General features: G+C 32.5%; 1 protein-coding gene across 10 annotated transcripts in view; it reads right to left on the bottom strand.

Moving 5' to 3' along the window:
• LOC145265386 (inter-alpha-trypsin inhibitor heavy chain H3-like) overlaps positions 1–19,630 on the bottom strand; it is a 102,694-nt gene that overhangs the window by 50,708 nt on the left and 32,356 nt on the right. For all 10 annotated transcript variants that reach the window (XM_080121188.1, XM_080121189.1, XM_080121190.1 and 7 more), the window contains exons 6-8: positions 19,173–19,440; positions 14,472–15,175; positions 2,464–2,548 (exon numbers count right to left, since the gene is read on the bottom strand). In XM_080121188.1, coding sequence (XP_079977314.1) covers positions 2,464–2,548; positions 14,472–15,175; positions 19,173–19,440 — 1,057 coding nt within the window. The remainder of the gene's footprint in view (positions 1–2,463; positions 2,549–14,471; positions 15,176–19,172; positions 19,441–19,630) is intronic.

The raw sequence follows: 19,630 nt of genomic DNA, 5'->3' as shown, positions 1-19,630 counted from the left end.
CTATAGATTGAAATATGGCCATGCTTTTTATGTTTGTATATATATTAATTCATGTGCATATATACAAATTTTTGTGGATATATACAACTTTATTATATATTATATATCTATAGAATTATAAAACTAGTTTACCATCAATATGTCTTGATGTGGAATTGTCTTTCGTTTTCCTGCTTTCCAGCTGTCTATAATATGGTTGTCTTCAAGTCCAACGTGAACAAGTTTCTGATGAGCCGTTCCACTTAAGTTAACAAATTTACCGAACTTCCATTACTATCGATTACTATATTGTCCTTTTGACTACTCTACATTCTTTAACCCTTATCCTTGAGTGGCCTATCGGCCTTGATAAGTTGTGACGCCTATGTAAAAAAAAATATTGTTTTTGTGTTAAAGACGAATGTTCTCGTCTTAGAAATAGATTATACTGCATGACAAGGGATATTATGTCATACAAATTTTAACGTAGCAAATAGCGTGCTTTGTTTTAAAGAATAATTTAAAATAAACCATTTTGACTTGGACATATTTTCATAAGTTTGTTTTTATACAAAGTGGTATCTCTAGTTTAATATTTATGAATTGCTAACTTTTTAAATTTAAGACTGGAATAAATGTTTAAACAATAAAAAAAACGTAACATGCTGCCGCAACCGATATTGAACTCACTACACGAGTTTGTAATGTAAGTCAAATCTTGTCCTAGTTGAATACGTGATGCTTCCTTAGAGCTTTCAAGGATATTTTTTACAGTGACGCCATCACTAGATGGGTTGCCTACCACGGCTTAAGAGAAGCCCATCGAGAGAAAGATAGATCACGCCATTTTCCAAATCTGGTATTTTACATCGCGGTATAAATGATAATTATATTATTATAACAATAAAACAATGCGAACATGAAAAAACATTCTTAATGCTGCAATATTTTAAGTTATAACAAAATAAAGTTTTTTTTTCAGGGAGGTGTCGACGTCCTCCTACATACAGCACCTAAACTACCCAAATTGGGCACCCATTTTAGTAATGACCAGGCTCAACGTTGCTTAACTTCGCTGATCTGACGGGAACCGGTGCGTCAACGTGATTATGCCGTATATCTCTAGCCCTTTCGGTCAAGTATCAATCGTATCTGTCTCAAATAATCTCGTCAAAATTGATTGAGCACTTTAGAGATGAAATAGGTCGATATTGTCTTGATACTCGCCTAACAGGGGCGAAATGTTAACAAAAGAGGCCTTGGACTAAACAGAGGGTTACATTAACTAGTGTTCTCTCAAATAAACTAGTTAAAAGTAACTGAGCAATAAAGAGACAAATGAGTTATAGGATTAGCGAAAAATGTTAAAAATAATTAGTTAAATCAGGGTTATTAAAGAAGACTTTTTAACGAAAATTATTATAACTGATAGGATGTTGAAATAGAAGTGAGAGTTGACGTAAGGGAATAGAAAAAAGCTGGGCGAATAAAACTCTCATGATCTATATATATATATATATATATATATATATATATATATATATATATATATATATATATATATATAACCAATATAACATACATGTTATTAAGACAGTCAAGAAGCAAGAAACTAACTTTATTACTAAATTGAAAATATCCCGTTTGTTCCGACCGAAATAGTTTTAGATATCGAAAACCTTAGCTCATAATATAAAAAAACTCCCTCTCTATCTTCCCTAACCTTAACTTTTTTTTTCACAGAAGACGTTTCTAGCGTGCCTCTGCCATCTCGTTAGATTCATTCGTCTGCTCAAATCTATGGTCCCTCCTTGACAAACCTCCACAAAAACACTCGTCTAGCTAAAACCACTGTTTTTAATTTCCCCCACTCTCTATCTGTGCCTAAACCTAAACGTGAATTCTATGAACAAAGCTTCTTTCTTTGAACTGCTTGCCTGTGGAACTCTATTCAGCTGGTTTGATTTTCAGCTGACTACAATATGGTCGTCTGCAAGTCCAATGAAAACAAGTTCTTTTTGAGCCGCTCTCTTAAATAATCAAATTTTACCAAATTTCCACTATTAAAAATTACCGTACTCTCTTCAACCCTTATCGCTGAGGTGCTTCTCGAACTTGATAAGTGATGAGTCCTTTGAAATGATATTTTTTTTATTTCAAATATTTATTTTAAATATTCATGCATATATGATGTGAATATTTTTCTATTCAAACACGTGCTATCAAGCGCAACACATTGACCTAACTTGACTTACGCATTTCCGCACATTGGTAATTTTCATGGGAGGCTCTCACTTGGGATTAATACCAATAAAATAAAGAAAAATAAAAACGAAACAAATATTGTCCAGAAGAAGCCATGTATAGGTATCGAAAGGCCTAGCTTATATAAAATAATAAAAATATTTGATTCATTTAAATTGTTTTGTTTTTTTCAATTTCTACATGAAATATTCATAAATATATGTTTCCATAGATGCTTACTTTGTGTTTGTTCGTCCTCACTTATTTGCCCCTCGAGTTTTGCTTTGGTAACAACCATAGAGGTCAATGGGGTCACAAAATTATTCTGAAAAAAGTAAAAAGTTTGGATTTAAGAAAACATATTATATTTTGCAATATTTTACTCTAAGATTTTTACATGATTTTATATTTACAGCTATAAATATTACAAAATTACCTCCCTTTAAATTTATTTGTTTTGCTATTCAGAGCTGCGCACTTTAGAAAAAGAGTCAAGTTTCAAAATCGCGTGAGAATTGTGACCTTGACTTAGTTTGTTATTTGCGTTAACCAAACAGTCTACAACCCCAAACCGAGCAAACAATTCCAATAATAAATGTGTCGTTATTGCCGTGCTCGGTTTTTTGCATCTTAGTACCTCTGGCCATTTAGAGTAAGAGTCAACTACTATCACGTAGTAAAAATCTACTACAATCCCACATAATCGATGTGAATCCTCGACCATGGTTATTCAGCCTTAGGCCAAGGTTTATATGTTATCAGTGGTGTGTTTGCAGCCAAAGCACAGCCTTTGCATCTGTTCACCATGTCGGTAATATCTTGATCCATAGCTGGCCAATAAACAAAATTTCTCATTAGGCTTTTCATTCTGTTTATTTCTGGATGCCCCATATGAAAATCCCTGAGAATTCTTTTTTGGGGAGTTTGGGGGGGTGACAACCCTTTCACTGTATAACAGTATTTCGTCGCAACCAGAAAAAATGTCTGAACTGGTGTCACTCAGTGCTAATTTCTGCTTCGTGGTTTGAATGAAATTGTCATTTAGGGATTCTGACTTAATTTCCTGAAGTGTGACCGGCAGTTCGCGGATAATAATGTTTATCATGGTTTTTACATCACTATTAATACGTAGTGCCGCAATTACTGAATCTTCAAGAGGTTCTATTTTGGCAGGAATCAGTCTCAATAGACCGTCTGCATGGGATAATTATTTGCAGGGAAGAAATTGAATTGTAAAATTATAGTTCAGCAGAATAGTTCCCCATCTTAATAGTCGGTTCGCAGTGAATGTTGGAAGTCCTTTTTTGATCCAAAAATGGATATCAAAGGCTTATGGTCGGTTTGAAGAAAAAATGTCTTCCGTACAAGAACCGGTGGAATATTGAAACTGCAAATATAGGCCTCTTTCTCGATCTGAAAATAATTCTTTACGCTGGCAAGAGAGTCCGTGATGCGAAAGCAATAGGCTGTTTCGAGCCATCCGGCATTCGATGTAGCATGCACGCCCCGACGCCATATTGACTAGCGGCGCTAGCTAGGATTATATCCAACTGCGGGTTGAAATGCGCTACGAATAGTTTTGAAGTCAGGATTCTTTTTATTTCTTAGAAAGATGTCTGGCAATCTTCTCTCCACTCCCAAGCCTTATCCTTTTTCAGCGATTCATTAAGTGGTGCGCGCAATTCGTGCATATTTGGGATGAACCCCTGGTAATAGTTTGTCAAACCTAAAAAAAAACTCTGCAATTGAGTTATATTTACTGGTGCCGGCATTTCTTTAATAGCGATCGCCCTATCTGGGTCTGGGCGTCTGCCATCTTTATCGATTATTTGACCCAGGTATTTAATTGTTTGTAAAAAGAACTCGCATTTATCTACTTTGATCTTAAATCCATAATTTTGTATTCGACTGAATACTTGTTATAAGTTTCTCCATTTCTGCTGGGCGGGCATCTATTTTCTTGCAGAATGTGGATATAGGAAGATCCCAGAAACGAAACTCCTCCATGCTGTCAGAACCGAACAGGTTATCACTATCTTTTAGCACATACAATCTTAGTTTTTTTTTTGTTTTCCCCCCGTGACGCTGGTAATTAATTCACCTTCAAACTGAATTTTTGTACCATTAACGGCCGTCGCCGTTCTGTTAGCTTTTAACAGTCGGCTTTCGTAATATTTCCCACCTTTTGAGATTTATTATTTAAAGATCCGATCCATTGTCTAATTGGAACTTAATAGCCTTGGCGAAAATGTTAACTGTTACATATTTGCGTAGATTTTCATCTACGACGTCCTTAGTTCTAGTTTGACGTACACGGCTTCTATTCTGAGTTTTCCTACAGTGCGAACTTTTATGACCGATCTTATTGCATAAATAGCATATTTTTGTCAAAAATGGGCAATCCCTTACCCAATGTATTCCACCACATCTGAAACAAGCGCTCGGTGCTTTTAGTTTTTCTGAGTTTCGGTTGTTAGTGTCTGTGTGCGATTTTGACGGTTTTTTCTTAGTTACTATTTTATATTCGATATTTCTTGCATCTTTTTTTATAATTTCTACTTCTTAACAATCCTCAGTCAATTTTTGAAGTGTTAAGTTCGGTTCATTTTCTAATTTTGTAAGGACTTTGCGCCTGATTTCCGCATCTTTTCCCAAGCTTAACTCTTGCGCAAACACAAGACATTTAAAATTGTTTGCTGTTAGTTCAGACAACTAAAAGTCATCACAGTGTTTGTTCACTACAGCTGCGTAGGTGGCAAAATCATCATTATCGTATTTTACCACATTCAAACATCTCCAACGCTTATGGAAAAGAGACGTTTTCGGCGAGAAAAGTTCTGTTAACAAATTTACCGTCTCATTGAATGATAAATCTGCTGTTTTCCGAGGCAAGATGTAATCCACAAATTTATCATGTTCAACCGTTCCAAATTTTCGTAGTAGAAATCTGGTTTTCTTTTGATCAGACCAGTTGCTGCAGTCAATATTAAAATAATCTTCATAACGCCGAAAATACGCTGCGAATGATGTTTCCTCTTCCTCGTATTTAAAATTGTCTATCGCGGTCCATATTGTATTCTGAGAAAATGTTGAATTGCTTTCCGCGTTCACATTATTTTTAACAATTTCTGTAAGTAATTCCTCTGTTGGTAATTGACGTTCGGCTAACTGTTTTTGAACTTCCTTTTGTTGTTCCTCGGTTCGTATTTGACATTCCGCTAACTGTTTTTTGCAATTCCTTTTGCTGTTCCTCGAATTGTGACTGACGCTTGGCGGCATCGATATGCAACTTGGTCAAATGTTCCAACGCTACATTTAATTCGTCCATTTTGCTTTGTCAGCATTACCAGGGGCGTGCAATAAGTAATGCCCCTGACCCACTTCCCATAGCAGTAGAGCAACGAAACTTGGCATAATTATTAGTCTTTCTCTACTTAAGAACCACCCAGAGTTATGCATCTCTCCCATCGTTTGATGCAGCTCTGGAGACCGTTTTTTGTAGAACACCCCAGGTTGGTCCTCCAACTACGACGTGACTTCAGAAATCAAGGCTGCATTATCTGGGAAACGATTTCCCTTCAAAAGCAACTTCATGGCTGGGAAGAGGTGAAAGTCAGAGGGTTCAAGGTCAGGAGAGTAGGGAGGATGGGGAGAATTTCATAACCACACGCTCGTGCTTCTGATCTGGCGACATGCGAGTTGTGGACCGGAGCGTTGTCCTGCAGAAAGAGGGTACCTTTGCTGATCTTGCCCCGCCTTTTGATTTTGATAGCTTCCCTTAATTTCCTCAAAAGTGAAGCATAATAGGCTCCTGTAATTGTGGTTCCCTTTGCCAGGAAATCTGTCAACACTACTCCGTCCTGGTCCCTGAAGACTTTGGATCTGGTGTGTCCAAGTGCTTCCATTGCATTGACTGGGCTTTGCTCTCCGGATCATAGTGATGGACCCAGGTTTCATCCTATGTAATCAGTCTTTTGAGAAACTTTGACTAATCTTCTTGGCACCTCTCCAAATTCATCCTCGAGCACTCGACGCGTTCTTGCTTCTGGAATGGTGTGAGCAACCTGGGAATCCATCTGGCAGACACCTTATGCATATGGTCATGAATGATAGTTTCCACAGACACTTACTAATCTTGACATCTTGGGCTATTTGGCGAATAGTAATGCGCCGATCTTTCAAAATGGCAGCCTCAACGTGACGGACAGATGCCTCATCAATGGCAGAAGGGGGAGACCAGATCTGGGAGCTGTTTCCACAGACTTTCCGGCCATGCTTGAATTTACGATGCCAGCGTTTTACAAGGTCATATGATGGGGCATTATCACTATAAGTTTCTTTCATTTTATGAAAAGTATTCTGTGGTGTGCGTGCTTTCAATTACAAAAAACACACCTGACTCAGTTCAAACACGAGTAAAACAGAAACTACAATGAGTTCAGAGCTGTAATTTGCCACATACACCGTAGAGATAGTAATAATTGCACATGAAAATTTTCAGCTAGATCAGACAACTGGAAGTGGGTCAGAGGCGTTACTTATTGCACGCCCCTCGTAGCAATTTCAAAACGTTCGTTGAATTTTACAAAACCGTTTTATTCTTTCTTATTTCTTCCCCCAGAGAAGAAAACGAATAGAAAAAAAAACAAATATATAAAAAGTTCATTGTCTAAAGAAAAAAAACAATCAAGTGTATATTTTTCTCCACAGAAAAAAATAACGCCCGATTTTAGAAGCGAAAACCACAAGTGACGAATTCTTTTTCCAAAGGTATAAAAATTTACCTTTCTAAGTCGCGACGAACCTTTTTCTTTTTGCAAAAGTACAGCGCTATCTTTGAAAGTCGTGACGAACTTTTTTCTTTTCAACTCTTTTTTTCCGTACTGATCTGCGTTTTTTATTTTATTTAGTTACCGTGAACCTTTCAGTTGCAAGTGTTATGTTAGACACTTCCTTAGGCTTGATAACATTTGAGTCCGACGTCGTTAATATTTTTAGAATACTATTTCAACGCGAGTATTTTTTTTTTTCAATGTCGTTACTGATTTCGATTTTAGTATGCTCCTTGAATCTAATGTCGCCGGTGCAATAAGCCACAAAGAAAATAGAACAACGGAATAGAGTTTAACAATGTATTACTGGAACAACGTAAAAAGGTTACAACTGAAAAGAGTAGTAAACGTCACCGAGCAGGCGAGGGTCGCTCTGGTGTTTAATTCACACCTGGGATCAAAAGGTCTATGGTTTATATAATGGATAGAACAGTCCATTTGGAGGGTGATTCCCGAAAACAACTATATATTACAATATTATATTACACTATTATATTACAATATTATATTTCACTATTATATTACACTATAATACAGTATATATTACACTATTATATTACACTATATATTACAGTATATATTACACTATTATATTACACTATATATTACTCTATATATTTCACTATATATGAGACTATTATATTACACTATATATTACAGTATATATTACACTATTATATTACACTATATATTACTCTATATATTTCACTATATATGAGACTATTATATTACACTATATATTACTCTATATATTTAACTATATATGAGACTATTATATTACACTATATATTACATTATATATTATACTAATATTACACTATATATAGCACTATATATGAGACTATTATACTACACTAAATATCACACTATATATTACGCTATTATATTACATTATCATATTACACTATTATATTACACTATATATTACACTATTATATTACATTGTATATTACACAATATATTACGCTATATATAACACTATTATATTACACTATTATATTACACTATACATTACACTCTATATTACACTATATATTACACTATTATATTGCACAATTACATTACATTGTATATTACACTATATATTACGCTATTTTATTACACTATATATAACACAATTATATTACACTAGTATATTACACTATTATATAACACTATTATATTACACTATATATTAGACTATATTATTAAGCTATATATTACACTGTTATATCACACTATAATATTACACTTTATATTACACTATTATATTACGCTATTATACTGCCCTATTATATTAAACTATATATTACACTAATATTACACTATTATATTACACTCTTATATTACTCTATGTATTACACTATATATAACACAATTATATTACACTATTATATCACACTATATATTACACTATTATATTACACTATATATTACACTATTATATCACACTATATATTACACTATTATATTACACTATTATATTACACTATTATATTACACTATTATATTATACTATATATTATACTATATATTACACTATATATTACACTATTATATTACACTATATATTACATTATTATATTATACTATTATATTACACTATTATATTATACTATTATATTACACTATTATATTATACTATTATATTACACTATTATATTATACTATATATTACACTATATATTACACTATTATATTATACTATTATATTATACTATTATATTACACTATTATATTACACTATTATATTACACTATTATATTACACTATTATATTATACTATTATATTACACTATTATATTACACTATTATATTACACTATTATATTACACTATTATATTACACTATTATATTATACTATTATATTATACTATTATATTATACTATATATTACACTATTATATTACACTATTATATTACACTATTATATTATACTATTATATTATACTATTATATTATACTATCATATTATACTATATATTACACTATTATATTACACTATTATATTATACTATTATATTATACTATTATATTATACTATATATTACACTATTATATTACACTATTATATTAAACTATTATATTATACTATTATATTATACTATTATATTATACTATATATTACACTATTATATTACACTATTATATTATACTATTATATTATACTATTATATTATACTATCATATTATACTATATATTACACTATTATATTACACTATTATATTATACTATTATATTATACTATTATATTATACTATTATATTATACTATTATATTATACTATATATTACACTATTATATTACACTATTATATTATACTATTATATTATACTATTATATTATACTATATATTACACTATTATATTACACTATTATATTACACTATTATATTATACTATTATATTATACTATATATTACACTATATATTACAATATTATATTATACTATTATATTATACTATTATATTATACTATCATATTATACTATATATTACACTATTATATTACACTATTATATTATACTATTATATTATACTATTATATTATACTATTATATTATACTATATATTATACTATTATATTACACTATTATATTATACTATTATATTATACTATTATATTATACTATATATTACACTATTATATTACACTATTATATTAAACTATTATATTATACTATTATATTATACTATTATATTATACTATATATTACACTATTATATTACACTATTATATTATACTATTATATTACACTATTATATTACACTATTATATTATACTATTATATTATACTATATATTACACTATATATTACACTATTATATTATACTATTATATTATACTATATATTACACTATATATTACACTATTATATTACACTATTATATTACACTATTATATTATACTATATATTACACTATTATATTATACTATATATTACACTATTATATTATACTATATATTACACTATTATATTATACTATTATATTACACTAATATATTACACAATATATTGCACTATTATATTACACTATTATATGACACTATTATATTACACAATATATGATAGTACATATTACACTATTATATTACCACCATTATATATAATATATAACACTATTATATTGCACTATATATTATACTATATATTACACTATTATATAACACTGTTATTTTACACCATATATTATAGTATATATAACACTATTATATTACAATATATATTACACTATTATATTGCACTATATATTACAATATTTTGTAACACTATTATATTATACTATATATTGCACTATTATATTACACTATTATATTACACTATATATTACACTTTATATTACACTTTATATTGCATTATTTATTATAGTATATATTAATATATTATTATAATATATATATTATATTATATACATATATATACATACATATATAAACATATTTACATATATATACATATATATATATACGTGGACATGTCTGTGTGTCTATCTGTGTATCTCACTGTCTGTATGTGTACATTTCCCTACGCAATAACTCTGTCAATTTTAAGTATACAGACTCGAAATCTGATATGCAGGGTACTGAGATTTTGAAAAATCTATGTGATCGGTTTTTGGCCAGAGATTTAGCGATTGAAGGGTCAAAGTTCAACGATTTGACCCTTGAGAACTCTACCAAACTCCTCCGAATATTTTGGGTCTAAACACTTGTAATTTTAGATATAGGTTCCTTGGACATTGATCTAACTTAATAAATTGATTAGCGCCCTAAACAATAAATGTTAAGGGGTCATAATACGGGTCAAAGCTTTAAAAAATTGACCGTTTTTTTTCTTGTTTAGCATACATCTCACACCTGGGCAACGCCAGGCACCAATGCTAGTATATATATATATATATTATAATATGCATTAATAGACAGGGTCTTAATGAGCAAAGCCTCAGTAAAGTATATTTAAAGGTGCTGTGTCCTCGGAGAATTGCAGAGGTCGACAGGTGTAAGTTCCTAGAGCTATATAAATAGACAAAATGAGAGATTAATTATTATAAAATTATCAATCATTTTTTTAGGAGGAAACGTATATATATATATATATATATATATATATATATATATATATATATATGTGTGTGTGTGTGTGTGTGTGTGTGTATGTGTATATATATATATATATATATATATATATATATATATATATATATATATATATATATAGTAATTTATGAAATATATATGGCGATTAAGCTACACTGAATATTCGGCGTTTCATCCACTATAGGATTCGTCAGGCTTACCACAGAATTCGCGCATAAGCCTGACGAACCCTATAGTGGATGAAACGCCGAATATTCAGTGTAGCTTAATCGCCATATATATTTTATAAATTACTAACTAGCTCTACCTACGTATTGAGCACTTTTGAAGTAAATACTTAAAGTTTACGCATAAATCTATACTTTCGTATATTAATTTTATGTGAGTAAATGAAGTAATTATATATATATATATATATATTCGTCCATAGTGTTAATGTTTCATTGTATAATAGCTCTCTAAGATGCAGAGACCATCACCTATATTAACCCCGCGATTGAAGCAGAAGCTATCGAGTCGAGAGTTCGTATTTCTATCGATAGTGGTGTGGGTGTGTTGGTGTGTGGTGCCTTAAAGCGCTTTCTCGATTTTTTTCATGTGGGCACTTTTAGTTAAAGCATTATCAAACTCTTGTCCCCTTCGAAGTAATCTCATCCGGATGTAGTTGTTGTACCGTTCCGACAACTTCTGGAGGTTCATGAATGTCGTATTTTAATAGCGTGTTAATGACCCTTGCACAGCTTCTTTCATCTCCTCAATTATCTCATAATGGCAGCCTCTTAGGTTTTCCTTGAGCTTAGGGAATAACCAAATATCAAAGGGAGCAAGGTCTGGTCTATAGAGAAAGTGAAGGACTGTCAGCTTTTCTCTGAGCACTCTTGGGGCAAACTTTACCCTAACATTCTGCACCTTCAGTTACTCGTGAATAATTGTGTGTACAGTGGCCACATTGACATCAAACTGTGTTTGTATTGTCTTTATAGACACACGACGCTCCTTATAAATAAAATTCTTTATTTGGCCAATCAAATCTTGTGTTTTGACTTCTTTACTTCTCCCACACTTCTCATCGAACCTCACACCCTGTCTTCCTTGAATTTCTTATGCCACACCAAAACTGATGCCAGGTTCATGCAAGATGGTCCAAAAGCAATCTGAAGCATTTCATAAGTTTAACACGGAATTTTATTACATACCATTCTTCTAAAGTGTCTGTCTGTGGTCTGTCTGTGGTCTGTTTGTGTACATTTCCCTACATAATAACTCTGTCAATTTTCAGTCTACAGACTCGAAATTTGATATACAGGGTATTGCGATTTGGAAAAACTTTGTAATAGGTTTTCGGCCAGAAATTTGGCTGTTAAGGGGTCAAAGTTCAACGATTTGGCCTTTGAGAATCTACCGAACTCCTCCGACAATTTTGGGTATAAATAATTTAAATTTTAGATATAGGTTCCTTGGACATGGATCTAACTTAATAACTTGATTTGACCCCCAAAAGAATAAATGTTAAGGGGTCATAATAGGGGTCAAAGTTTAAAAAAATTGACCGCTTCGGTCTCTACCAAATTACTCAGACAATTTCTGATCTAAACATTTGAAAGTCGACATAAAGTTTATTCAGGGATAGGGCAAGCTTTTTAGTCGGTTTGGGGCGAAAATTTGAGTTACCAATATATAAATGTATGTATGTATGTGTGTATGTATGTATGTATGTATGTTTGCATATCTGCCTAAAAATTTCGACAGAAGTGACGAATTTTTACAAGATCAGTATCGTTATGAAGTTCCACCTTTCAGACGACGAATATTAAAAACATTAATAACTTTTTTTTCGCCAATATTTTCGAAAGTCATCATCTCCTTTCGATTGTCGAGCCTTAATTTAAACCTACGTCGCTTCCGGTTTGGGGGTGGTCGTAACAGCAAAGATATCACGTTTTTTCCCGTCCTTTTCCTACTTTGCGGTACGGGTTCGAGCCTGCCTTTTTACTACCACATTTTTTTTTTTTTTGCTGAACATGCACCTCCAAACACCTGGCCAACGCTGGGCTGAAATGCTATATATATATATATATATATATATATATATATATATATATATATATATATATATATATATATTCGTGTAAACAAATCGAGCTTAGATATTCGGACGATGTCAAAACATCGTTAATTCACTACCCGCATATCAGCTGCCGTTTAGCGTAATGGTTCGCAGCCTTGAATGTCGTTCGGGCGTCCTGGCTTGAGGTAGTTGCCTGTCTAATCGCATTAGCATTTCTAGGGATACAGCGAAATAGTACTGTATGTGGATGACTATATATATATATATATATATATATATATATATATATATATATATATATATATATATATATATATATATATTAGTGGCCTGATTAGGCCGCAGTGCAAAATATCCGAAGCAAAATTCATCCCAAAGCAGAAAAACTAAAGCTGACTTGCTAGGACACTATATATACAAATGTATGCTAATTTGGGCATATTTTATTTGTTTGAAAATATAGGTTGTTTTAACCAATTGTCATAAAATTTTAACCATGGGCGATATTGTATAAGCCTGAAATTTTTATGTAGTTTCGGCTCATAGAGCCAAAGATATGAGAATTCAAATATTCAATTTGGCGACCAGTGTAGATATATCCATATTAGACAAATATTATTGAATAGCACGGAGTTATTCTGTTATACAATTTTCCTTTTTATCTTCTCCAATCTCCGAATAGTCCTTTTTGTGTTCTTCTCGAAATTTTGACACTTTTATTTGTTTAATTTTTGATTTCTTCATTACAGCCATTTCGTTAATCGGATGGCAATTTTATGATTTTATGTTTTCATAAAAGTCTCTTATTCTCATGAGGATAGGACACTGTAATCTGTAATATGTAATGAGGAAATCCAAAATGAAATAAATATAAGTTACAAAAAGGAAAAAATATATCTTTGAATTTCACAAAGTTCTGTATTATATATGCTCTGCACCTATAAAGTAGATATATTGAGCTTTACTCGAAATTAATGGTGATTCATTTTTTTATCATAACAGTCTCTACCCGTTAAACGAAAACGGTATACGTTGAAATCAACAATATTTCAATGCATAGTTCATGGCTGTATTTGAAAAACCCCAAGTCAAGAGATAAAATAGCACTCATTTTTAGGAGGCAAAAATTACTATTATATATTTTAATCGACTTGTTTAATTTGCAGAAGAGAGTTCAATTTACTATGTAACTAGTGTGTGTTTGTGTGTTGACAGAATGTACATATGTGTATTAGTACCAACATAGAAGGTATAGTAAAAATCGACTTACTTTGATTGCCATGTCAATGATATCTTCATTCGGAGCAGCGTCCTCAAACATTTTCCTCAGGGTCAGATAGGCCCAAGTTTTTTTGGTGATGTTTGGTAGCTGTCCCAGCTTAGTGAGTTTTGGATTCGTCGGAATATCCTCCACGATATTAAGCAAGTCTAAATTCAGATCTTTAATTTCTAAATTCACTTCGTGTTCAAAAGCAGTCTGAGCATTCACACCCTTAATTACCGCAGCAATCGTATGCGACTTATTTGCACCATCGTTGATGGGTCCCGCTATAGCGATCTCGGAGCCTTTAAAGAAACTCTTGAACTCGTTCGTAGTCAGCCTTGTCTGATCGATAGAACTATTCACATACGTAATGATGATATCCTTCAGCATGAGATGCGAAATCTCTTGAAAGAGATCTTGTATTTGTTCAGCACTGTCTGTATCAATGTAAATCTTGCGACTGAAGCCATTGTTTTCGATGCTGAGGTCTTTAAGGAACTGATGATCACAGTTCGCTCCGAATCCCAACGTGTATATCATGACGTTGTCCGTATTGGCTTCTTTGATTCTGTTCCGGATTTCTGCGGTATTGCTAACGCCAATCGTTGGTTTCCCGTCGGTTAAAAAGAATAGGACGTCCGCCCTGTTAGGTTGATGTTCTTCACGTAGTTTCTCTAAACTTGATCGAAGTGCATCGTACAGATTTGTGCCTATGGAAATACAGAAAAGATTAGATTAATGAACATGTGTCCGAATCTAACTTAGTAACAACCAAATTAGACGTATTTAAATACTAGAACCTATAAAACCAATTCCATATAATCATTTACAAGTCAGACAAGGAGAAAGAAGAAGTAAAACCATTATTATTTAAAGTGAGATGAAAAAATTGAAATTGGAGGGAGGAAAAAAAAATAATAAATCTGAAGTTCACGTTTTAACAATATAAAAGACTGTATTTTGACTGACAAAAAATTTTTTCCCATTTTGGCGAACTTCAAAGCTTCTAGTAACAGTTCAGGAGAGAGAAAGAACAGAATTAAAAGATAATAAAAGATTAAGAAAGAGGAAAAACTTACTTTGAGGTAAAAATAGTTGTTGTTTTTTAGAAGCAAGAATAATTTATACAGAATTTTTTAGAGAGAATTTTCATTCCTGATTGAGATAGAAAAATAAAAATGTCTCGTTGGATTTTCTTCTTTTTTATCAAATAAATCTGCATCTTCTTAAACTTTCTTTTACTTATATTTGTCGGCTTTTACTTTGGAAAAAAACATTACTTGACCTGATGTAGCTTCGACAGATTAGTCGAATAAAAACTTTTGCACCATTGAAGATTATACACTTTCTTTTTAACTTCGAGTATTTCCTGAGGACGAAATAAATTATTGTTATTTGTACCGTCACTTGTTTCACTCGTCTGAGGTTTAACATTTGCACTTATTTCTTTTCCTCTAGACAAGACTTTTGACTTGATTTTTTAAGACTTTTCTGTCTGAACTTAACCGGCGTTTTTCTCTTCATTTTCGTCACCTTGACGAAAATTTAACAGACGAAATAGGACCTTTATCTAGAGCCTCCTGATGTCTCGCCACGATAGGTTACTACATCCAGGGCCGAGATTTTCAAACGAAGATTTTCACTCCCGAAGGCCAAGGCAGCAACTGCCTTTTTTCACTTACATTTTCGCTTAAATCCGTGGGCAAAAAAGCACTCCACCAATCGTCAACAAAGAAACAGTCACGTGCTTTTAGTAGCAGTCTACAAGTACTTGCATAGAGGGGTGGGTTAAAGAAAGAAGAAAATAAAGAGAAAGAAGGGTAGATAGAAGAATTAAAGTCTGACACATGATTTGTGACTATGAAATCGGGTGCCCAAAAACTTGGTGCCGGTTCTGGAAATGTCTAATTATCTGATTAGAGCTCTGACTCTATACTCTTACACTGAAATTCCATTATTATATACTAATACATATATATATATACATATATATATATATATATATATATATATATAAATGATTCATAATTGTAAATTAAAAATCAGTTTCAAAAGGAAAACAAACAAAATCAACTCGATTGTACGATCGTTTCGGAAACGATACATATACCTATTGAGCTTATTCTATATTTAAAGTACAATGGACACTGTTTTCTTTTAAAAGTATTAATACATTTACTAATTCATTAAGATAAACTCTGCTCTTTAGACTCAACTTCCCTCTAAAAAATATAATATAATATAATATAGTAATGATAATAATAATAATAATAATAATAATAATAATATATATATTATTATAATAATATAATGATAAACATTTATTTGTTTAATAAGACTAAAATCTCTAGATCACACCCCACTCACAAGTGTGTTTTTACGTTTGAGAAAATAGAAGCATATTTAAGATGTGCTTTTTTGCAGGGATCGGGACAAAATAACACCTTTATAGTTAAATATTTAGAGATTTATGAAGAATCTGAATCGGTAATTGTATCGGAATCGGGAAAAATATTGGTATCGTCCCATCACTAATATATATGTGTGTGTGTGTGTGTGTGTGTGTGTGTGTGTGTGTGTGTGTGTGTGTTTGTTGGTTGGTTGGTTGGTTGGTTGTTTTTGTTTTACGGCATATCAACCCTTTCCGGGTTATTTAATGCCGAATCCAAAGATTTTGAAGAAAAAATTTTCTAATAGAATATATTTGTCGTTTTCACGTTGGTTTCTATTTAACCCATAGTTGGAACCCTAACAGGTACTACCAGTCCGGGTCAGAGTGGACCTGGGAGCAATGGTAATTAAAGGGTGGCTCCACACTCCCCAAAGCCCACAAGCTAGGGCCTCACCACTGGATATAGTTTTAGGTCATATCCAGGACCCCCATTGAGGGACTTTTACCCTCTGCAGTCGGCGTATTCTAATGCCCCACCGACAGGGCCATGTGTGTGTGTGTGTGTGTGTGTGTGTGTGTGTGTGTGTGTGTGTGTGTGTGTAGTCATCCACATACAGTACTGTTTCGTTGTTTCACATCTCATCAGTGCGGCTAGAACAGCAATTAACTCAAGTCAGGATCCAAATCCGACCGCCCAAACGACAGTCCGAGCTTCTAACTATTGCGCTATACGGCTGCTGCTATGCGGACAGTGAATTAACAATGTTTTAACATTTTCCAAAATACCTAAGCTCAATTTGTTTACACAACAAGCATCGTTTCACACGCTACTGGTAATTTATATATCACTTCCCAAATGCTCGACCTAAGATAGGGAGCATTATAGCAGTGTGTATGTATATATATATACGCTAAATTTTAATTATAACCGAAGTGTGGCAGGGAATTATCCCAATGTTTACTAGCTAACGTCCAATCCACAACAAAACATATTTTTCTTATTTCACATAAATATGAAAAGAAACGCTACGCAAAGTAATTTTAAGGTTGCCAAATGCTAATTAAAACTGAAACGAGCAGACAACAAACTTAATTTTTACAAAGTCGTCGATTTTAAAGTTCCAAATTCAATTTTATGCTTTAAAACTTATTTATTATCAGTAGTAGTAGTCCTATCCCAAAAGACGGAAGAAAAACAGTTTCATTTTAGTCATATCTAACGTGGAATCTTCAGCGTAGATATTGGCTCCGTGACACATAATCATACGAAGCAATGTCATGCATAAATAGCTAAATAATTTAGAGATCTTCATGTGTGACCCACGCAAATATATGAGTAAATACGTTACATCAAAACAACCATATTTTTGTAAAACAAAGTTATATTTATTCTATTGTCATAAAAGCAGTTTTATTGTCGTTGGGTAAAATTTAAAACAATTTTAAAGAAGTGTACTTTTTATTTAGATTTCATATAAAGGTTCTTTAGATGAGCAAAATTTGGTGACTGTATATGTCATACTGCTGTTGTATTGTTGGTATCATAAAAGGGGTACCGTTGTGTGATCGTCTAAATGTTGCTGTCTATTAGTGATATATTCATATCTAATTGTTCATATGCAGTTGTGTGTGTGCGCGCACGCGCGTGCGTGCGTGCGTGTGTGTTTGTGTGTGTGTGTGTGTGTGTGTGTGTGTGTGTGTGTGTGTGTGTGTGTGTGTGTGTGTGTGTGTGTGTGTGTGGTACATGTATTTTTGACATACCTTAACTCCATGCGTCGTTGATCTTGTCCACCTAGAATTAATCTTGTTCTGGGGGATGAGAGACTAGAATCTGTTTGGACGAATATTCATTCACTTCAAGACGATGAATTAGTTTTATATAGTTTTTATTCACCTTTCAGGTGGCGATCGCAGAAGAATGGAAAGTGAATGTCTTTGTTTGCATGGTTAATTCAAGGTCTTATTTTCACACAGGTCAGCGCCTCCTCCCCCAGTAAAGGGGAGGAGACGACCTGTTAAGCCGTCTGTTCTTCTCTACGTCCAAACCCAAACTCTCTGACTCCAGCTAGCCTGATCACGTGACTCACACGCAGATCCGATCAGCTGACCCTTACATCCGATAAAACGTGTCTACAATATGATTTACCATATTTCTTTCTTATGTACGATCTATTTCCTAATAGCAAAATGTTATATAGCTGAAGGCAGTATAAGTACGAATAATAATCTTATGTAATATAACTCATGTGACATCGAGGAAATTTATAAGACAAAATACAAAAAAAAATACTAAAAAATAAAAATACTTTTCTTACCTCCGGTGGCTTCTAACGAATCAATAAAGCGCATAGCTTCCTCGTAACTTTTCGAGTGTTCCCAAGTGACTCTCTTTGAGAATGTACCAAAGGTGAAGCTGTCGTTAACCGAATAGTGGTAGGTGAGGATGTTACGCAATGCGTCCTTTACCATCCGAAGGTTATCACCATCCATTGACCCGCTGACATCGATCATGAACACCACGTTCTTCGGCCAGATCGGTTCGTCATCCGGGGAAAAGAAATGCACAAAGTAACCATCCAATGTCTGAAGAGTGAAATTTAGAATCATAAGTAACTCGAAGGAATAACGGAATACAAATTTACTGCAATAGTCAGAAGTCAGCAAAAACTTAACAAAATGTTGCGTTGTTAAATGTATATGTATATTGAAGCTATGGCCAATAAGTAATGAGAACATGTCAGAAGTGACATTAAATATGACTTGATCAAACTGC

The sequence above is a fragment of the Euprymna scolopes genome, chromosome 40 (genome assembly GCF_053919585.1).
Source record: "Euprymna scolopes isolate OS-2025 chromosome 40, ASM5391958v1, whole genome shotgun sequence".
NCBI lineage: Eukaryota > Metazoa > Mollusca > Cephalopoda > Sepiida > Sepiolidae > Euprymna > Euprymna scolopes.
The sequence above is the reverse complement of the archived record's forward strand: the minus strand, read 5'-3'. Positions and strand labels throughout refer to the sequence as shown.